At 43.7% G+C, this 20,394-nt stretch overlaps 1 protein-coding gene across 5 annotated transcripts in view; it reads left to right on the top strand.

The window, feature by feature from the left end:
• Window positions 1-1,325: 1,325 nt before the first annotated feature.
• The window catches only part of NMT2 (N-myristoyltransferase 2), a 52,714-nt gene continuing 33,645 nt past the window's right edge, over window positions 1,326-20,394 (top strand). Inside the window, exons 1-3 of one of the 5 annotated variants that reach the window (XM_075922441.2) lie at window positions 1,381-1,501; window positions 3,695-3,767; window positions 16,688-16,823. In XM_075922441.2, coding sequence (XP_075778556.1) covers window positions 3,760-3,767; window positions 16,688-16,823 — 144 coding nt within the window. In that variant the 5' untranslated portion in view covers window positions 1,381-1,501; window positions 3,695-3,759. Of the gene's footprint in view, window positions 1,502-3,694; window positions 3,768-5,771; window positions 6,198-16,687; window positions 16,824-20,394 lie in introns of those variants that run through there. The other 4 variants (XM_075922442.2, XM_075922437.2, XM_089776717.1 and 1 more) reach the window with 4 other exon arrangements.

Raw genomic sequence — 20,394 nt, 5'->3', positions numbered from 1 at the left:
ATTGGCATCTGAAACCATTTATTATAGTTAACTCGAGTAACACAATAACCAACACAGTTTTGTTTTCAACTGACTTCCCTATTCTGACTTTCAAAATTAGCATGCCCCTTTCGAAAAAGGGGCCAGTGTAGACGTAGCCTTAGTTTCCTGAGGACTGAAATGCTTGATTCTTACTAAAGTCTTTCAGTTTAGTTTACGGGTATCTAGGTTGATAGTATTAACACAGAACATACACATAAAATTCATGAGACACATACTGATAGCACTAAGCCATAGTAGAAGGTATATCACCTAGGTATCGGGGCACTTCTTGGGTGGTTATAGGCAGCTAGACTCCAATCCTGCTGTGACATAAGGCACATTGTCTCATCAGAATCAACCAACTCACTACACTCAACACTGTTTAAGGTATGATATGAAAGCTAATAACTCACACTGGTTATTAAAATCATTGCCAAATACTGTACTGGTGTTAACTTTATATGTGAAGTTATGAACTCCTTCTGTATGATATTTCTAAACACCCATATAAGCAAACAGTCTAGCTTAGGTAAAGGTTATAAACAGACTTGTCCTGGACAAAGGAATGTGGGTTTCTATAATGCTAACAGCTTGGAGCATTTTACTGTCTCTGCAGAGGCACTGAACTCTTTTTCTGTGAGGGTCCAGTCACTAGAGACTAGTCCAGGGACTAGTTACTGCAGTATGACGATTGGAGATAGGGGACAAATTCAGGGCTGGAAAAGGTCAGCTTGCATAGAGTAATCGTGTTGGCAAAGCCAGGCAGGCTCTAGGCTCAGAGCTTTAGACTCAAGATGCAATAAATCACAAGATGATGACCAGACCCCTTCCTGGCCTGGATGAACCCCAAATGTCACATTTGCAAATGTGCTCCATAGGAGCAGAATGCTGGCCAGGCTGACTGTCCGGCTGGTACATCTCAAACGGGGTAGCCAGCTGTAACCTTGCCTTCAGCCCCTTCGGTGCACTGAGGGCAGGTAGAGCCGGGCTGGTGGCGAACCTCCAGGCCCGGATTCCCCTCTTTCTCGGCAGTTTGGAGGCGTGTGATGCTGTCAGCTCAGGTCAGCTTGGAGTTTGGCTGCCGTCCGCCCTCCAGCTGGCAGAGACCTGGGTCCGGCTCCTGGGGCTGAGCCGGGTGAATCAGCCATTTGGGACGTGGCACCTACTGTGGGCTCCATGAGGCAGCAGGGCTCGTACGGCATTTACCTGCCGGCCAAAAGGGTGGGGGCGGCAGGCGGGCCGGGGGCTCCGGCTCCCCGAGCAGGGGGAGGACAGCAGCTAGAGGGAGCTCCTCCGGGCCGCCTCTGCCGCTGCGCCCCGGTTCCTTTCATAGGCTTCCAGTCCCTCCTCCCCGCCCTCCTTCCCCCGTGATGGCGGAGGACAGCGAGTCTGCGGCCAGCCAGCAGAGCCTGGAGCTGGATGACCAGGACACCTGCGGCATCGACGGCGACAATGAGGAGGAGGCCGAACACGCCAAAGGGTAGGCGGCAGCTCCCGCGGCTGAGCCGGTCGGCGCGTCCGGCCTCGGCTGCAGGACTGGCCCGGGTGCGGAGGCGAGGAGGCGCGCTGGGCTCCTTGCAGCGCCGGGCCCGGGGTGCTCCGGCGGGCGGGGAAGGCAGCCCGGGGCCCGGCGGCCTAGGTGCGGAGAGGCCCTGGGGCGCGTCCGGCTGGCGGGCTGGAGCAGCGCGGGGTCGGCTGGCTGTGGTGCCGCGCGCGGGGAGGGAGAGGCAGCCGTTCGCGCCGCGGCTCCTGCTCGCATGAAGCGGGGCCTGCCTGCAGGGGGCGGGGAGGTGTCAGCGGGCAGGTCCCGCGCTGCGGGGCCTCCATGGAGCTGACAGGCATCGGTGCCCAGCCGCCCGGCGCTGCCCTGCTGGGAGATGCTCGCTGCAGCGCCGGCGTGTGAGCTGCCCGCACCCACCAGCTTCCTCTGGGGCCGGCCGGCCGAGCCTCTGGGCGGGAGATGGGTTCTGCTCCCTTAGCCGAGGCATGAAGGGCATGTGCTTGGAGAGCGCCCTGTTTGCAGCTGGCGGCAGCGTCTCTTGAGTTAGGTGAGCTGCTGCAGGTTTTTGTCTGTCTGCGAGCCCCGACTCGCCCGGCGAGGGGAGAGGTGGTTCTTTCCAGCAGGAGGAGGCCTTCAGTAGAGAGGGTGTAGCCAGAAGCATGGCTCTAAAGAGGCGCATTGTCCCTAGGATAACCCTTGAGGGGAAGGAGGTCAAATACTGGCCAATCCATACCTACACGTGATCCCCCCATTAAAAATCAATATCAGTCTATAGTGGGACCTGAGATACCACAAACATTTCCCCATCCATAGACCAGCCAGCCCTGTGAAAGAAACAGTGGAATAAAAGGTGGCATTGAATGCCCACTGATCTAGGGAGGAATGGGATAGCCACTACTGTGTTTTTATTTGCCATGGCTTTTCTACTTGGGGCCTCTAGAAAGCTCTTCTAATTCAATGCATTTCTGTGGAGTTAAAGAAGTGTCCATATTTTCTCCCTAAGTCTTTTGTTTTATGGCTTTCAAATGAATGGCAAATAGGCAGATCGCTGAATGATCATAATAGACCCTAGGGTGCAAATATGAAGCTATTTTCAGGACTCTTAAATTATCTACCTCGGTCTTGTCATTGACTAAATGAAAATATTCCTTTTCGTTAACACCATCTGCTGTTCAAAAAGAAACATGTATAAATCCACCTGTAATTGGAGTAGGGAGTAAATTTTGTCTCAAGTCATTAATACAGGAAATATATTTTAGTAGTAGTCCTTTCTCATTATTCTTAATCATTTTCTAAAAACTCCTCTTACCATTGATTAGACTTTGTCTCCAATTTCTGGACAAGAATCAAGATAGCCAGTCTACTTGTGTACAGCCCTGATCTTGCACTGGGATCCAAATGTGCAACCTCCTCATAACTGCTCAGAGTCCTAGTGACTTCAGTGAGGCTTGATGTGACCATAAAAGGCCACTTATGGATTTGAGGGGGCATGTTTTAAGAGTTAATTACATTTAAATTTACAGTCTTATCTTTTGGGTTAGAAATATGTTGGCAAAGAGAAAATACTGTTGCAAGGAGGGGTGACCATAGTGACCTAAAATAGAGGTTAACTTGTAAACTATATAAATATTTTCTTAGTCATTAATTTCTTCTTCATTTGGTAGACAGCATTTCTGTAGGTGATTTATGGTTGAGAATGTAAAATATTTGTCAGCTGTTTATCTACTGACCTCAGGGCTTCCTTGGCAACAGTATTCTCTGTACCTTAAGTAGCACGTAAAAAAACTTTAATTTAAGATTTAGAAAGACAGACTCCAGTTTTTCTTGTACTTCCACTTCCTCAGTGCAGTCATGCCACGCATACTAAAATAGCAGTGTTAAAAATAATTATAGTAATATATATTTGGAATATTAAAAAAGGGAGAAATTGTGCTATCCTACCTTGGAGTTTTAATATTGTTTATTTGAAAGAAAATTCCAGCATTTCATAATTCTAAGTACCTGAAATTAATATAGCTGAAAATAGAGTACGATGATACATTATTGTCACCAGTGGATCACGCTGACATTCGGAGCCAGTTCAGTAGCCTGCTAATGCTTATCTAGAATTCATGCTTGGTAACTTAATGTCTGTGGTCCAAGTTCTCTTCTTGTCTTCTGTTTTTACTACAGGTTGGACCTCCTTGGTCTAGCACCCTTGGGCCCTGAACTGTGCCAAACCAGAGAGTTTGCTGGACATGGGGAGGTCAGTGCTCCCCTGCTGGCTGCCCCGCTCCTGGGCTCTTCTTCCTGGGGCTTCCTGCCTTGCCACAGCCCTGCTAACACTGGCCCAGGAGGTGCTCTCCATCCTGCTGCCTTCCGCTGCCCCAGGGACCCCGGGATTCCTGGCTGGGGGCATCCCGCTGCCGCTGGGGATCCCCCAACCGGGAAAACTTGGCAGCCCTGCTGCCAAAAGGGGTTTCCTGGGGTTCCTTGGCCAGGTCGCCTGCCGCCGGCAGCCCTGCTGCAGCCGGGGGTTTGCTGGCTCAGGCTGGGACTCCCTGGCCCAGCTGACATCAGGTTTCCCCAGGGAGTGTGGGAGCTCCCCAGTTGGCATCTAGCCCCTTTGATACCAGGGGTTCCTCAGCCAGGTTGGGAGTTCCCCATCTGCTGTTTGGCCCAGCTGCTGCTGGCCCAGCCGGGGCTCCCCAGTGCCCCCACTTCTCTCAGCTGGCTCCTGCTCCTACCTTCAGGGCTCTTTGGTCCAGCAACATCCATGGCCCTGCCAGACCATGGATGTTGCTGGACGGGAGAGTCCCAGATATGGATGGTTCAGCCTTGATTGATCTGTACCAGCCCTATAGTAGAAGCCTAGCCTTCCAAGCCATTTAACTAGGCATTTAATAGGTATACTGAGTGCAAGAACCAACGTTTAAGTAGGAGCAAGGATAGGATTACATACCCCTATGTGTTGATACTTAACTTGCAGCGGTACTTCCAGTCTTTAATTGAGAAGTAATATGGCCCTCCATGATTCTCTACACAGTCTGTTAGGTATTATGATGAATTTTCCACAGAAGCTAGTTTTTAATGGGTGAGCAATAGATGAAAAATAGCATACTTTCACATACTAGAAAGGATAACAAAAAGTGAGTGACTGGATCACTTCTGTATAACAAACAAATGATGGATGTCATTAACTTCATAGGACTTACAATACAATAAAGTCAGGTATGAAATTCTGAGTTACTGCTGTGTTTTCACATCATTTTTAGCACAGTATCTGCTAATAATGGGAAATATTGTGTAAGGTTGGCCCTTTTGTCAATTGAGGTATACAGTCAAATATTCCAACAGATATTATAGTGAAAAGCCATTTCAGAAACTAGTAACTGAAAGCCCATGCTATTGCCTAGGTGTAATTTTTTAAGTTATGTATGTAAAAACTGAAAATTGCTCAGAACTTAACAATTGGATTGTATTAGAAAGTGATAATTAAACCTGAAGATACTCTAAACAGAGTTCTCAGCCAAGCTTGTAGTTATTTTCTTTGCCTCCTTTGCCTCAGTGATTCAATAGGCATTCTAGGCTTCAAAGCAATGTTTAGGGTAGTTGTGTTGATTTGTATATAGGTTGTGTTGTGCTGGGTGATTTATGTGGGTGGCGAATGACGGGTGTATGTTGTGAGGTTCTGCATACATTTTGGGGTTATTGTGTATGCTGATTGTGCTTGCTGTTGTGTGGGTCGTTTTGAAGAATTGTGGCAGTTGAGCCAAGTAATTCACCATCTGTGCAATGTCACTCAGCCAATGACAGTGCTACTCTACACCTTATTTGAATGTATGGGTGATGGTTGGTTGATTTACCTCAGATATCACAAAGGTCCAGGATTCCTGGCATGACATAGATACATGCCTTACTGTCCCTTGAATGTAATTTGTAAAGTCAACATGGCTGAGAACTGAAAAATTGGACAGTAAATACCATGAATCCCAGTGATTGAAGCAGGTGATATTCTGAACAAAATGGGCTAACAGCCATGCTTGTAGCTGTTTCCATAGTGTCACACTGACTCTACAGAATTTATAGGATTCTAAATGACAATCCTGGAATCTCATTATCTAGATTACAGCAAAACATAACTGCATCTTAGCATTCTGCTCCAGAACTGGAAAATTCAATATTCCCACACACATACCCTCCTTCCTCCTATTGTGATGTTTTTTTCTTTTGATTTTACTTTAAATTTGCTTTAAGATTTCAGATTAGTTCTTATTACACAGCTGTGCTCTAGAGTATTTACAAGCTAGCTTGGTGCTTTAAAATATGGTCAAGTGTCTTGCTGAGTTTGGAATAGTCTGCATTAGTGGTAATGAATATTTTATTCTGTCTCAGGCTTCACTTTTCTAATAGGGAGGGGTATTGTTTATCATGTGGCAGTCTTTGGTGTGAATGCTATGTAAATTAAATGACTTCTTCAAACTGTAGCTTGACATTTTACATTGGATCATATACTGTTGACCATAAACAACTCTGTGGCATGGTGACAGTGGTTTTTTTGTGTTTTAATGTGCTGTGGACAGCAGAAGACAGTATAAATATTCAATGGAAAATAATACAGCACTCTCTGGGATTCAAGTGTCTGTGCCCTACACATCTGGTCCCATTTTCAGGATGCAAGATTTATGTATATTGTGTGAGTCATATGTGCTTGTCTCCTTACTCTCCTCATCTCTGAAATTTGTTCCTGTTAGTTTGCTGTCTGCTGCACTCTGTTCCACTTCATAGGAAAAGAGTGTTTATATAAAACGGCTCCATTAAGACATATAGTTTAAAATGGGAATAAATAAATTAAGGTTGTGTTTTTCAAATAATGTATTTGACCCCACCCTCTCATTGCCCTTTCTCTGTAAGGCTTTTTAGTCTATTATCAATGGCTCTTTGCATAGGAATTCTGTATAAAGGGCACAGAGATTTTTCAATAGAGAAGTTCACAAAGATTGTAAATTTCAATATTGAAATGCTTTTCAGATTTTTTTAAACACTCTAATAAAGGGGTGGGGAACCCAAGGTGTGTATGGGGGTGGGGCAGATGCAGGACCCTGCTTGCCTGAATCCAGCCCCCAAAGCTTGGGGCTTCCTCCCAGCATTGGGGAGTTGCCAATGGCACTCCAGCCCCTCTGCTGTCCTCCCACAGGGCTGGAACACACAACTTCTACTAACCTGGGCCCCCCGGTCTCTGGTGTGCAAGGGGAACATGGGGAGTGTCCTTTTCCTCCTCAGTCAGGGACCATACCAGTGAGGCTTTTGTTTAATTTTGTTTTGCTTCTCACAGTAAACATTAAAGGAGGGTTTCTGATTCAAAATATTTTCTCTCTTGAAATAGTTATGATTAGGGATGTTAGCATATAGTTAATTACACGATTAACCAATAAGCCTGGGCTTTTGATTAATCATATTGACTACATGCACTCCCCGACCCCAGAGGTAGTGGGTGGTGGGGTGGGGGGACATATGGCTCTCACCGAGCCAGCATGTGTGGAGAGCCAGCTTTTAAGGCTCCCCACGTGTACTGGTTTCCGAAGAGTCGCCTCCCCCTCCACAGAAGCAGCAGCACAGGGAGGAGCAGGCAGGAGCCGGTGTTGGGGAGAATTGACTTAAAAGCAGGCTCCCCACAAGCACTGGCTCTCGCCGGCTCCTCATGCATGTAAATGTGTAACCACTAGAATTTCCAGCGGTTACACATTTACATGTAAATGATAGTTAACATCCCTAGTTATGGGAAAAGGGAAAGTCCAAGAATCTTTATTTTTTTTCAAATATATAAACTCTAAATCAAATATAGTTCTGGTATAAATATTATAAATCATCAGTTCCATGAAATCACATCCATTTGCATCTGATCTGAATTTAGGCTTATATAATGAGATTAAAAAAATTTGCAGCCCCCTCAAAAAATGATTTTGTACCCTATTATTGGCTGATGCAGAGCCAAAAACCACTGTTTGGAAAAGCAATGCAGGTATAGACCTCAGCAGTGAAAATGACTGTCAACATTTGGAAGATGGGCTTGTTTCTGAAGTTCAGATATTTTAAACATAAATTTATGAATAGTGGCAATTTTTAAATAGAGTTGGTTTTATTGAAGCGAGAATGGGGGTTCAGCAATATCATTTAAAATAACATTCAATGATGTGATTTGGGAAAGATCCATTCAGACAAGAGGGAAACAGAAATTGTCTCACTGGGAATATTCTGTAAAAATACTTAGCACTTCTATATTCTCTTCCATCTGAGAATCTGAAAGCTTTCATGAATTAAGCTTCTCAACAGCAACTTAAGGAAAGTAAATATCCCCGTTTCTCAGAGAATGGATGGAACAGAAGCTCAGAGAAGCTAAGACCCACTCTTTTAAAAATGTATACACTTTTTTACACTCATGCAAAACAGCAGATGTGCATGTACAAGTAGAAAGGAATGCATGGGTGGAATTAGATTTGTATGTGTAACTGTTGTAGACATTTGTAAAAAAGTAGGCATAAATAACTTATCCAAGGTCATACATGGAGTCTGTTTTTATGGCAAAGTTAGTCTGTTTTGGGTCAGAGCCAGATCTCTTAACTCTGCTTTTACCTTAAATAAGGCCTCATCTACATATTATTTTTGTAGCAGTATAAATATTTTGGTCATGGACAGTGTTCCCTCTAAGCTGCACAGCTTCACAGGTGATTAATCAGCCCCATCCAGTCAGAGGCTCAGGGCTCAGTGCACAGAGCTGACTGCCAGGGTGGGATGGATTTCACCTGTGAAGCTGTGCTGCCCTGCAGCTTAGAGGGAACACTAGTTTATAAATACCATTTTTCTAAACTGATATGCTAGTACATCCCCATATGTGGATGTAGTTAAAGGTGTCTTACACCAGAATTATTTATTCCCCTTCCTGTGTGGGAATACATTTTATATATGCACTTTCCCACGCAGTTATATCTTGTTTTTGACTATGCAGGTGTAGGATGGAGAGGCACCTAGATCAAATTCCACTTCTGTTGCAACTATGTAGTGGGAACAGTGCTCTGATGGACAGGACCACTGCTTGAGTAGGCTGCCTGGCTCTGTAGCCTATGGAACTTCAAGCAAGTGCAAAAACCTTGGAAGGGTGTATCTGTCCCCTGCAGCCCATCCTAATTGATGTCTCAGTTGAATGGTTCAGAATTAAACCTTGGGAGACTACAGAAATTGGATAGGTACACATGATGTGTAAATAACCAACTGTTCATGTTAGGGAATAACTGATCAACTAATGAGCAAAAGCTTATTGGTTAATGCTATAGATTACATGCATTCCCTCCCTCTGCCCAATCCAGAAAATTTGTTAGCAGGCTGGCCAGTAGCCAGGCTCAGTCCCGTCTCGGGCCAGATCCAGGACTTGCACTTTAAATGCAGAGCTGCAGTGAGGGTATTAGGAATCAGGTGGATAGGCAGCCTGGCTCAGTTCTGGCTCGCACCAGTTCCGGGAGCTCAGTTGTCGTTCCCCCTCCCCCCCCTCCGGGAAGGGGCTGCTGCCACCCTATGCTATTGCCTCTGTATCCGAGGCAGTAGCATGGGGAAACAGGGAGCCAGTCCGTGATGGGAGCTGGTTTTTAAACTGGCTCCCCTCGCGGACCCGTTCTTGCCTGGCATCGTGTGCTGATGCCTCTGATACAGCTCCCAGGCTGCCTGTCCACCTGGCTCCTAATACACTTTAAATGCAGAGCCACAGTGGGAGTTACGGAGACAGCAGCATGGAGTGGCAGGGGACTACTTGGAAGTGGGGCAAGAGACTATAGAGAAATCGAATAACAGATAAGAATTCATGAGGTTAATCGACTATTCAATTAACTGATATTTAACATGCCTAGTTCATGTACAAGCATGTTGTGTGTGTAGCATGCCATTTGAACTTCTACCTTTTAGGAAATTCTTCTTTCTTATGCCTATACATAATTACTACAATGTGAATGTGATTTGGATGCTGGACTTGTTGAAGGTGGATGCTTGTCTGTGATTGCTTTTGCCCTCAATTCTGCATAGTCACTGTTTCTAACTTGTCTCCATAGTCAACACATGTTGCTGACCACTGCTGGATTTTTCTGCTGAAAACATGCCTAAAGAAAAGTGATGTGAAGGACAAATAGATTTGTCTTTTAAAATGTTTCATATTCTGTGAAATGTAACAGCAATGAAAGGCTGATATAAGCTGCTGACTCTACAGGGCATCCCTGCTTTTGAATATTCCTGTTGCTTGGACACGTTGTCAAAGAGGAAAAAAATATTTCTTTTGTAACAAGTATTGTGAACATCTAAAATTGAAGGTTGTGATTCTGTAACTGAGATTTGAGAAGAGGCATACTTTAAAAATGGTAAGAGGGGAATTATTCAAACAAAATATGTTAGCACTTTTAATGTTGCTGATCAGCTGAAATAATAAACAAAATGAAAAGAAATTTTGAAAACATGGTTCTGAACTCCACTAAAATGTAAGGTATTCTTCTCAGCTGTCTATCTTTTCATATAGAGTCACACATGCGTAAGACGGAAAAAAAAGCAAGCTTCTCCTGGCCAAAAAACAATTTGAATATCCTGGCATAAAAATGGTTTCACAGGGAGAACATTAGTAAGACTTAGCAAAGTTCCAGTTTTTTCCCCATTATTATCAAAGTGACATTTTTTTGAAGTGTAGTCATTTCATTGTTTAGCTAAACTAAATAAAACATTGACCTTTAAGGATGTAAGAGTGTCACCTTGTAAACAGGTAATCGATAACCCAAACTACCACATGGCTACACCTGGCTCTTGGGAAGTTGCTTGCCATCCCACACTGCTGCCTCTGTATCAGTCTTTCCCCATCTGTACCAGTTTATTTAGCTCTAATTTACCCCTAAGGCTATGTCTACACTGCCCTTTTTTGAGCAAGAAAATATGCAAATGAGGTGAAGCGATGAATATCGCCACACCTCATTTGCATACGTAATGAACTGCCATTTTTGCACAAGGGGCTTTCGCGCAAAAAGGAGCTGGTTTTTTTTCCAGGAAAGATGGCTCTTGCGCAGAGGGGGTTTTGTGCAAAAAGGAGCCGTCTACCCAGCTCCTTTTCGCGCAAAAGCCCCTTGCGCAAAATAGCAGCTCATTAAGCATGCAGATGAGGTGTGGCGATATTCACCGCTTCACCTTATTTGCATTTTTTCTTGTGCAAGAGAGGACAGTCTAGAAGTATCCTAAATGTTTTCTAAGAACCCAGTAAGCAGTGGAAGTGTTGGTAATGCTGCTAGACAATATTGACCTCCCATGATCCGGCAAATTCCCTGGTTTGGAACCAGTCAAGTCCTGAGGGTGCTGGACTAGAGAGGTTCCACATGTAGCATCATTCTTCTGTGTTAAGTAAGAAACTGTGTAAAAGATCAATCCAATAGAAACAAGATTTAGTTAAATGTGTTTCTTCACATAAACAATACAGAAAATGACTTAATTTTTTTAAACTGTAAGACACTCACATCTTTTGCTTTTGCTATAGTTTGTGAAGTCCTTGAAAAGTTAGGTCTGCTTGCACATATTTCATCTGACTCATTATAATTTCTGTGTGGTGCTTTGGGACTGTTCTTGCATTATATCATACACATATCAGCAGGGCTTGACAAACAGCGGCAAAGCCTACTTGCCAGCCCCACACTGCGCAATGCGGGTCTTGCACATGCGCATGTGCGCACTGCCAGTGAACAGGGTGACTGGCTGAAATCTACTTGCCACGGGCGAGTAGATTCAGTGATTTGTCGAGCCCTGTATATCAGCAACTAAGCACCCAGGCCTATTAAATAATTTTAAGCGGGATTCTTTTAAACAAGTACATCTCTTAACCTGCAACAGTCTAGACAATTATAAGCACGATTCAAGAACTAAAAATTCTCTGTGCCTCACATATCCAGCTCAAACTAGTGCTGCTTCTTTGAGTAGATGCAGGTGTGTATTACATTGTATGTGTGTATGGTCAGGACACTGTTGATGGAGAATTTTTCCTAGGAGTACCTGTAGAGGGGCTGGGCTAGTACCTTGTGGCCGTAGCCTCTCCCCTGGCTTCCTGTGGTGAGGGTGCTGCCCTGACCTGGGTCAGTTCCTTCTTACCACCTGTAACTGGAGTCAAAGCTCTGTGTGATCTTTAACTTCATAACCTCTCGCTATTTTAGTTTGTTTTTCTAATTGTATATAATTAATAGGCCCTTAGTGTTAAGTTAATGTTAGTTGCACTTAATTAAGTATCTTCTCTGGGATTTACATTGTATGTTATATGGCAAAGCAGTCCTCAGCAGCGATCCCCTCACATGGTACTTGCTGTGCTTGATGAGGCCCAAATCAAGGAATGGTGTATTACCTGTAGATTGTTCATGAAATGAGCTCAGATGGCTAGGTACCTTCATGCAAACCTCCATAGCCTGCTTCAGCCCTGAGGCCCTTGCTGGATCAGAGGTCACCCTCAGGTTCTGAGAGTGCTGCCACTTTGTACTCTGAAGCAGGTACTTCTCCAAAGAGATTGGAGGAACCGCTCCCTATTAAGTGTGCTAAGGAAAAGGTTTCATAAGACCAAGTGGACTGTTCCAGGTCTTGTGGGGACTCTTCCATCTCCCCTAGGAAGAGTGTGAGCCAGCACAAGGCTAGTCCAGTTTCTCAGTATGTGCCTAGCAGGGAGGCAGAGACCCTGCACCATTGACTTCGTTTCTGGCCTTGAGACATCCATTGAGTCTTGTACTAACAAGGCTGATGCCGACACCAGCTTTTTTTATACTGGCGAACTGCAGCCAATGGGATCCATGAGGCTCCATGGCTGTGAATCCAATAAGTGAACAAATCAAAGCAACCTGCAGCTTTCTCAGATTGAGTCCACGGGCCACTTTGAGAAACATTGATTTAAACCTTTCACTCAGCATATTCCGGCATAAAATGTAATACATTCAGCTAATTTCAGTGGCAGGATTTTTTTATACAAAATTTGGTATCTATAAGTAATCGCAAAGTGCGACTTTTATTTTGTACAAACAAACAAACTCTTCAAAATATATAGTAGATTTGCGGGGTTGTCACGTGGTCATTCATAAACCATTATGCAATAAAAGTCTGAGGGGTAGCTGTGAAACTAACAAAAACAAATATATGGTATCATGAGCTTTTGTGGGCAAAGCCCACTTCCTCAGATGTCCTTGTTGAGCCTGTCTTGAAGAAGCAGATACCTGGGTACTAATCTAGCTCTGTCAATCGGCTTACCCACATAGGGAAGTGAAGATTTAATTTTTAAGAATGCTTGATAAAGGTCCTGTGGGTGTTTGTGTCTGTCTATGGGATTGTAGTAAATCCAGTTGCATCTTAGGGCCTGGCTGTAAACAATTGTTTGTGTGATATGTCCTGGATGGAAGCTAGAGGTATGTTGGTAATAATAACAGTTGGTAGGTGTCCACTATAAGGTGGTGGTAACCTAAGTAACTGAGAAAGCTCATGATACTATTTATCTATTTATTAGGGATATAAGTGACTAGTCAACTAGGCTGTGTCTAGACTGGCAAGTTGATTTTGCGGAAAAACTTGCCAGCTGTCTACACTGGCCGCTTGAATTTCCGGAAAAGCACGGACGATCTCATGTAAGATCGTCAGTGATTTTCCGGAAATACTATGCTGCTCCTGTTTGGGCAAAAGTCTTTTTCCGAAAGACTTTTGCGCAAAAGGGCCAGTGTAAACAGCACAGTAGTGTTTTCCGCAAAAAAGCCCCGATCGCGAAAATGGCGATCGGGGCTTTTTTGCGAAAAACTGCGTCTAGATTTGCCACGGACACTTTTCCGCAAAAAGTGCTTTTTTCCGTTAAAAAGTTTTCCGTTAAAAGCATTTTTTGAAAATCATGCCAGTGTAGACGTAGCCCTAGTGATTTGACTAGTTGCTTCCCCCTCCTCCCCACTGCCTCTATCAGAGAGAGGCAGCAAGGTGGGGGGAGAGCAGGAGCTGGTGCTGGGGGGAGGTTAACTTAAAAGCCAGTTTTCCCCCCCCAGCACTGTCTCCATGGGTGGAGGCAGGAGTGCAGCGAGGAACTGGCGGTGCTTTCACCTTTGAAATGTAGCAAGAACAGGGCTCTTGCTACATTTCAAAAGCAGAAGCACCTCAGGAAGCACAGGGCAAGCGGGGGACTGAAGCAGGAGCCCCTGCTTGAGTCCCTTGCTCGCCCCGTGCTCCCTGTGGTGCTTCCACCTTTGAAATGTAGCAAGAGCCAGCAGGGCTCTTGCTACATTTCAAAGGTGGAGGTGCCCTTATTAACTAATCAAGTAATAAATGGAAATTCCATCGACTATTCGATAAATTTAGATTAATCAGCTGAACATCCCTATCTATATCCCTATACTATCTATATGTATATATAAATTAGTCTCTAAGGTGCTACAGGACTACTAATTTTTAAACCATTATACAGTTTCTGTGGCATTCAAAGCAGATGCTTCCCAAAGTTTGGTAGTCCTGCAGTCCTTGTTTAAATAAACTCTGAACCCCACCTCCTCTGGGTACTGCTACTGAGTGACCTATGTGGAATACACAGCTACATCTACTTGAAGAAAAAGAAATGGTTACTTACTGTAACTGGTTCTTTGAGATGTGATGCAGACATGTATTCCAAGACCTGCCCTCTGTCCCCTCTGCATCAGTCTCTGGGTGTTTGGTGCAAAGGGATTGAGGGGGGTCAGTGTGATGCAGCCTCAGGAGAAGGAGTTATAGTCATAAAATGCAAGCTCTGCCCCTCTACAAGTTCTGCTATGCAAAATTTTCCAACCATGGTGCTCTGGACATGCATGTACCTAAGAGGAATATACATCTGCATCACATCTCAGACAGCCACAGTTAAGGTAAATAATTGTTTCTCATGTAGAGCTCAAGGAAACATTCCACATTTTCTCATCCCCCTCTCTTTACTCCTAGCTCTCCATTCCTGTGTCTTTCAGATAGTTGTTGGGATGTGAATCATAGAAATGCTGAGCACTGCTCCAGCATTCCTTCCTTCTCTTTTTGCAACTTCCACTGAACTCCAGTGAAGTTGGGGGGTTCAGTGCTTCTCAAGATTGATCTTTTATACAAGGATGGATTTAGAGAACAATGATATTACAATGCAGATGGGTGTTTACCGTAACTGGTTGGTATTTTCTTAAACATAGGCTTTCAGCATTCAGTTTAGACATGTGGAGCTTTCTCAGTGACTCAAGCAGTGATGAGCAATACAATTGCTGTGGACTGTGGGTACTATAACCTTTTAAATGAGAGTGCAATAGAGATGACAATGGATTTTACAGATATACTTTTCATAAGCATTCGTGATGATTGCAACACACATGCTAATCCACTTGTTCTCCAGTCTGCTAGCATGTGTGCTGATGTCCCTCATGATCAAAGCTGTTTCTCTTGTAAAAATAAAATAAGTACAGTTTTTCTTTTGCCCAGTACAAAAAAGCATGTAACATCTGCTGTGGTGTCCATGACGTAGATGGGGTTTTGCCTGACTGTTAACATCTCTTGAAGAGTAATCAATTTGCGTTCTATGATCTTCTTTGTTTTTCCCATTTGTCTACTGTTACTACCATCCACTGGTAGGCTCTCCCTAAGGCTGTGTCCAGACTCAGGGTTTTTTTCGAAAAAAGTAGCCTTTTTTCGAAAAAACTTCACCAGCGTCTAGACTACAGCCGCGTTCTTTCGAAATTAAATCGAAAGAACGTGGCTTTTCTTTCGATGGCGGTAAACCTCATTTCATGAGGAAGAACGCCTTTTTTCGAAAGTGCTCTTTCGAAAAAAGGCATTCTTGAATGCCAACAGGGCTTTTTAGAAAGAGAGCATCCAGACTCACTCGCCGCTTTCTTTTGAAAAAGCGGCTTGCTTTTTCGAAAGTTCCGCTTGCAGTCTAGACGCTCTTTTTCGAAAGAGGCTTGCAGTCTAGATATAGCCTAAGTGTCTACAGACGCTACTCTTGTATTTGGTCATTTTGTTAATTTATTGTTTTCTCTACTTAAGGGGGGAAAAGGCAATCATGGTGTCATCAGCTAAAATACTTGGCGTTAGCAAGCGTAGGTTGCAGTTTGTGGTGTTTCTTGTGTTTTCCATTAAACTATACCCAGTAATAGTAATTCTCCTTTTACTCAATTACTATCAGAGATTTGAGCAAGGTATATATCATGTGTTAGGAATGAAGTTCCCTGAAAAATTGCTCAGTGTTTTCTGGTTGGATCCTTTCTTTTTAATGCATTCTTCCCAAATCCTTTAATGGACCATTGATAAACATCAAGAGTATCTACAATTTTTCAAAAGCACTTAAGGTATTTAGGAGGAGGAGTCCCTTTAACTTTCACTTGAGCCTGTGCTCCTAAATCCCAAAGGTATTTTTGAAAATCCCACCCATAATTCCTTGCTGGAAATATTAGAAATGTTCATCTAATCTAATGTTTGTCATTATAGTGTTTGTAGTCCAATGCAGAGTTCTGTTTTGAAACTTAAATTATTATGTTTGCAGATGTACATAAGCCAAGTTTTAGCTCTAGTACATAAGAACGAACATACTGGGTCAGACCAAAGGTCCATCTAGCCCAGTATACTGTCTGCTGACAGTGGCCAATACCAGATGCCTCAGAGGGAGGGATCACAATATGTAATCCTCACGTGATCCCTCCCTTGTCACCCACCTCCAGAGAAACAAAGACTAGAGACACCATTCCTACCCATCCTGGCTAGTGCATATTGCAGTACTCTATTTCTCTTCCCTCTCTGAAGTTTCCGGCCCCTTTTTTCTGCCAAAAGGTTCCTGCTAAATAAAATTGTTCAGCAAGACATTAAAACTTCTGCTCTATGTGTAGAAATTGCCACTTCATATTTCTGCTAAATAAAAGTCTTGCAGATGAATGAAATTGAGGCCCCAAATGCCTTATAAATTAGGGTACTTAATGGAAAGCAAATGATTAAGTTAACATAGAAAATGTTTCTGCCATTTACTCCTTTATCCTGAATTTCCCCCCTTGTATCATATCTTTACTACTGTATTATTAGTTTTCAAATGTAGAAGTGGTGGTTTTCTAAATTTACTGTCATGTACTTCAAGTTTTGTGGTATTGGTCTTTTTCATTTCACCATCTCTGAATTTCCTGACAGAAGTCCTGGAGGGGATTTGGGAGCTAAAAAGAAGAAAAAGAAACAGAAGAGAAAAAAGGAGAAACCAAACTCCGGTGGCACCAAATCAGATTCTGCATCTGACTCCCAAGAGATTAAAATTCAGCAGCCTTCAAAAGTGAGAGCCTTGTTTTATTTTAACTTCTGTGGTTTCCTGTGATAGTGGGTAGTGCTGCCTTAACACTCATTTAAATCAGGCATGATTAGTTTGAGTTATTGTCATGATTAAAAACAAAAGGACAAGGAACTATGTAAGAAGGTAAGTAAGTACAATAGTTGGCAGCCTTTAAAAAGCTGTATCCTTTGGAGGCAGGAGGTGGCAGGCTTTTTCAGTCTCCTAATATTCAAGTTGGTTATATCAGATAATTTTAATCTACATTGGTAATATTTTGTTGCATATTTTATGTTTGGTAAATTGCCTCTACTTTAGCCTCATCCTAACTTGTCCTGATGTATATCCAGTTTCTTGAACCGTACAATCCCATCTAGTAGTGATTTTAGTATCAAGGAGGCCAGTCTGTGCTGACTGCTGCACTTAGAATTAGATCTGTCTTCAGTTGCTGCTGCTCCCATTTTATTTTTGAGGAAAAATACCATATGAAGTGTCCAAGAAAGCGTCTGTATCATGGGCATTCATCCTTTGATTATGCAAGCCTCAGTTGGGGAAACAAGTAGCCTGTTGCCTTGAAGTCCACACCTAAGTTCCATAAAATGAAGCCAGTTGCAGCTGTCCTCTTCAGTACTGAAATACAGTCTGGAGATGCTGTAGACTAGCCATCTAGATCTGTACCCAAGGGCCAGTTTGGGTTCCTCCATCCCCTGCAGGAGTGTGGTAACAGAAGTAGAAGGGGGGGACGGACCAGTAATGGAACAGTGACCCTGCCCCCTGATCCTCCTCTTCCCTGGGGATCCTTCACCTGGCCAGACCAGAAGTCAGAGCCTTCCAGAGAGCCTGGGCCACTGTAGAAGGAGCTCTGGACCCTTCGCTTACTCTGAGCAGAGGCTGGGATACTCAAGAGCAGCTCCCAGCCCATGTCCCTGCCCCCTATGGCATGCTGCTGCCATTGTGACAGAGGGAGAGGAATCTGGTCTGATCTCCTGTCCTGTCCCTTCTGTCTGTGGACACACTGTGGGGGGCGGGGGAGGCCCTGCACCAGCTGGAAGTTTGAGGGGAGCTTTGGGAAGGTCACAGGTAGTAAGCAGCTGGGCGGGGAGGGTTACTCTGGTGCATCTTCCCCAGATATTGGTGCAGCCTCAGCAGCCACCGCACTCCGCCTGAGTTTGCTCAGTGCCTGCCCTGCCATGTCCCGCTTCTGCCAGGCTGACCCTGTTGGGTATCTCCTGCTGGTAGGCACCTGCTGCTGCCTTGAGTACAAAGCCCAGGCTGCAGTCACACACCGCACCACTCCTCCTGTAGCCTCTGGCCTGAAACTTGCTCTTTGGTGGGGAGAAGGAAGGGGCAATGCCTTCGTGACCTACCCAAACTGTGCTCATGCTGCTGTAGCTAAGTGCCTGTCTGAGCCTACTGTGTCCATGTTAAAAAGTGGGAGAGTATGGCCCTCTAATTTTCAAAAGAGGAGGGGCATGGCCTGCCCAATCTGGCAGAGCCCACAGGATAAGGGGGACCAAATGTTAAGGACTAGTCGACTGTCCGATGAGCAAATGCTTATCGGATAGTCAACAGGATAGTTGACTAGTTGCTCCCCACCCCTTGCTGCCTCTATATGATAGAGGCAGCAAGGGGAGAAAGTGGGAGGTACTTCAAAGCAACAGCACTGCAGGGAGCCCGGGCTCTGTGTGGCATTACCGCTTTGAAACACCACAGTGGCGTTTCAAAGGGGCAGTGCCTCAGGGAGCCTGGCATGAGCTGGAGTCCCCAGATGACTCCAGGCTCCATGCGGTGTTAAGCCTAGAATCAGCTGTGAGGTTCTGCCCCTTTGAAACACCGCAGCGGCATTTCAGAGGGGCAGCGCTGTGGAGCCAGGTTTAGCTAGGGGGTCCTTTTTGCATTGACTATTCGATTAGTGAAATACCCGATACTTAACATCCTTACTTTGTACCCAGGGACCCAATAAATCTTAATCTGTTTCTGATGTGATGGTCCTTTTTCTCCTGAATAGCTTCTGCTTTAAATCAGAATGTTCCATTACTGAATGGGATATATATCTTCCACAGGTTCTCTGTTAAATATGATGTTGGTTCTGAGGCACATTTGCGGTATGGGTCTATGGTTTGACCACTTTATTCTAAGTAAATAAAGAAACACAAGACTTTTAAGAGTATGTAATTTCAATTAAAAAGTACAAGTGATACAACAGAGAAAGCTTATGCTGAGGAGTGAGCTTCATAGCAGGATTATATGATTGTGCCTGAGTAGGGATTGTCCAGTTGTCCCATCTGATTAATGCAAGAAACTCATCCTTGTGCCATTAGTCCACCTATAAGATTTGTCAAGTGTAATAGTGATATCAATTTATTTCATGGGAAAAATTGTGTTCTGTTTTTCTGGCATAGTGAAACATTATACATTGTCCACTCTCTAGGGCTTTTTCAATGTCACCACTAATGCTGTATATTTGCTGGTTTTGCGTTAGGTGACATTTTAAAATCAAGAGTGATCACTTTTTAGATTCTTCATGCTCTCTGATTTTCTATAAAGAATGTGGGCTATTTATCATGGCTCTGCAAAATAATATGACTAAGTAGAACAATAATAGTAAACAGATTTAAGGATAGTTGTTTATAGTAAAGACAGCTAGAAGGATGTTGGAATTTGTATTACTTTGTGAAGTACAGATGCAGTTCCTTAACTATTGTGGTTTGAACTATGTATTTTAAAATACATAGGTGAGATCCCTTTATGGTGAGTTACAATAATTATTTGTTAATCCAAATGAATGTATTGACATTTTTTACCCTCCAGAAAGAGACTGTCTAGCCAATCATTAATACTTCTATTTTGTAATTCTCCCCACAGTTAATTTTTCAGCTACCCCAAACAGGGTGTGATGGTGGCTGTAATATGAAAATGCTTTCTTTCTCTTTTTTTTTTGTTTTTTTTTTGTTCAGATTGATTCTTCCCGGTGCATTTTCCTTTAGAGCTATTTTAAGTATACAGAACATAAGCATATAGAACACTTTTTAAATGTCAACTAGTAAAATTTGCTCCCTATCTCTAATGAGGAAATGGATACTACAAAATTAATTGAGACGTTTCACAGTGATACAGGGAAAGTTATGTGGTTCAAAAACAGGTATTATGAGCTGCCATTGAAACTAGCTCATGGTCAGAATTCATTAGTTAAAGATTCTGTGAATTCAATAATCTTGACATCTCCAGTTTTAGGATGTCAGGAAGTAGTTGGCCTTTGACCTCATGTTACATAGATCCTCTACACTTTTTACAGAAAATAACTCACCCATCTGACTAGTCAGATGCTAGGTTTCCATCAAGTCTGTAGCACCATGTTTCACAAATTGGTTTATATCAATAGCACAGTTAAGCCCTGTGTGTGCTGGTCAGGGAAAGTGGATAATTGTCTTTCTGACAAGAATTATGTTTGTTCACTATTCATCAGAGAGCTGGATGGATCATGTTGTGTTGATAAATGCCCTCCATTTCTGTTGAAGGCCATGGGGATTGAGAATGCTCAGCACTTGCAGTTTTGTATCCATACTTTCTCTGGCTA

This window comes from Pelodiscus sinensis, chromosome 2 (assembly GCF_052426305.1).
Source record: "Pelodiscus sinensis isolate ZL-2025 chromosome 2, ASM5242630v1, whole genome shotgun sequence".
Lineage (NCBI taxonomy): Eukaryota > Metazoa > Chordata > Testudines > Trionychidae > Pelodiscus > Pelodiscus sinensis.
Note: the sequence above shows the minus strand (reverse complement) of the source record. Positions and strands in the feature narration are given on the sequence as shown.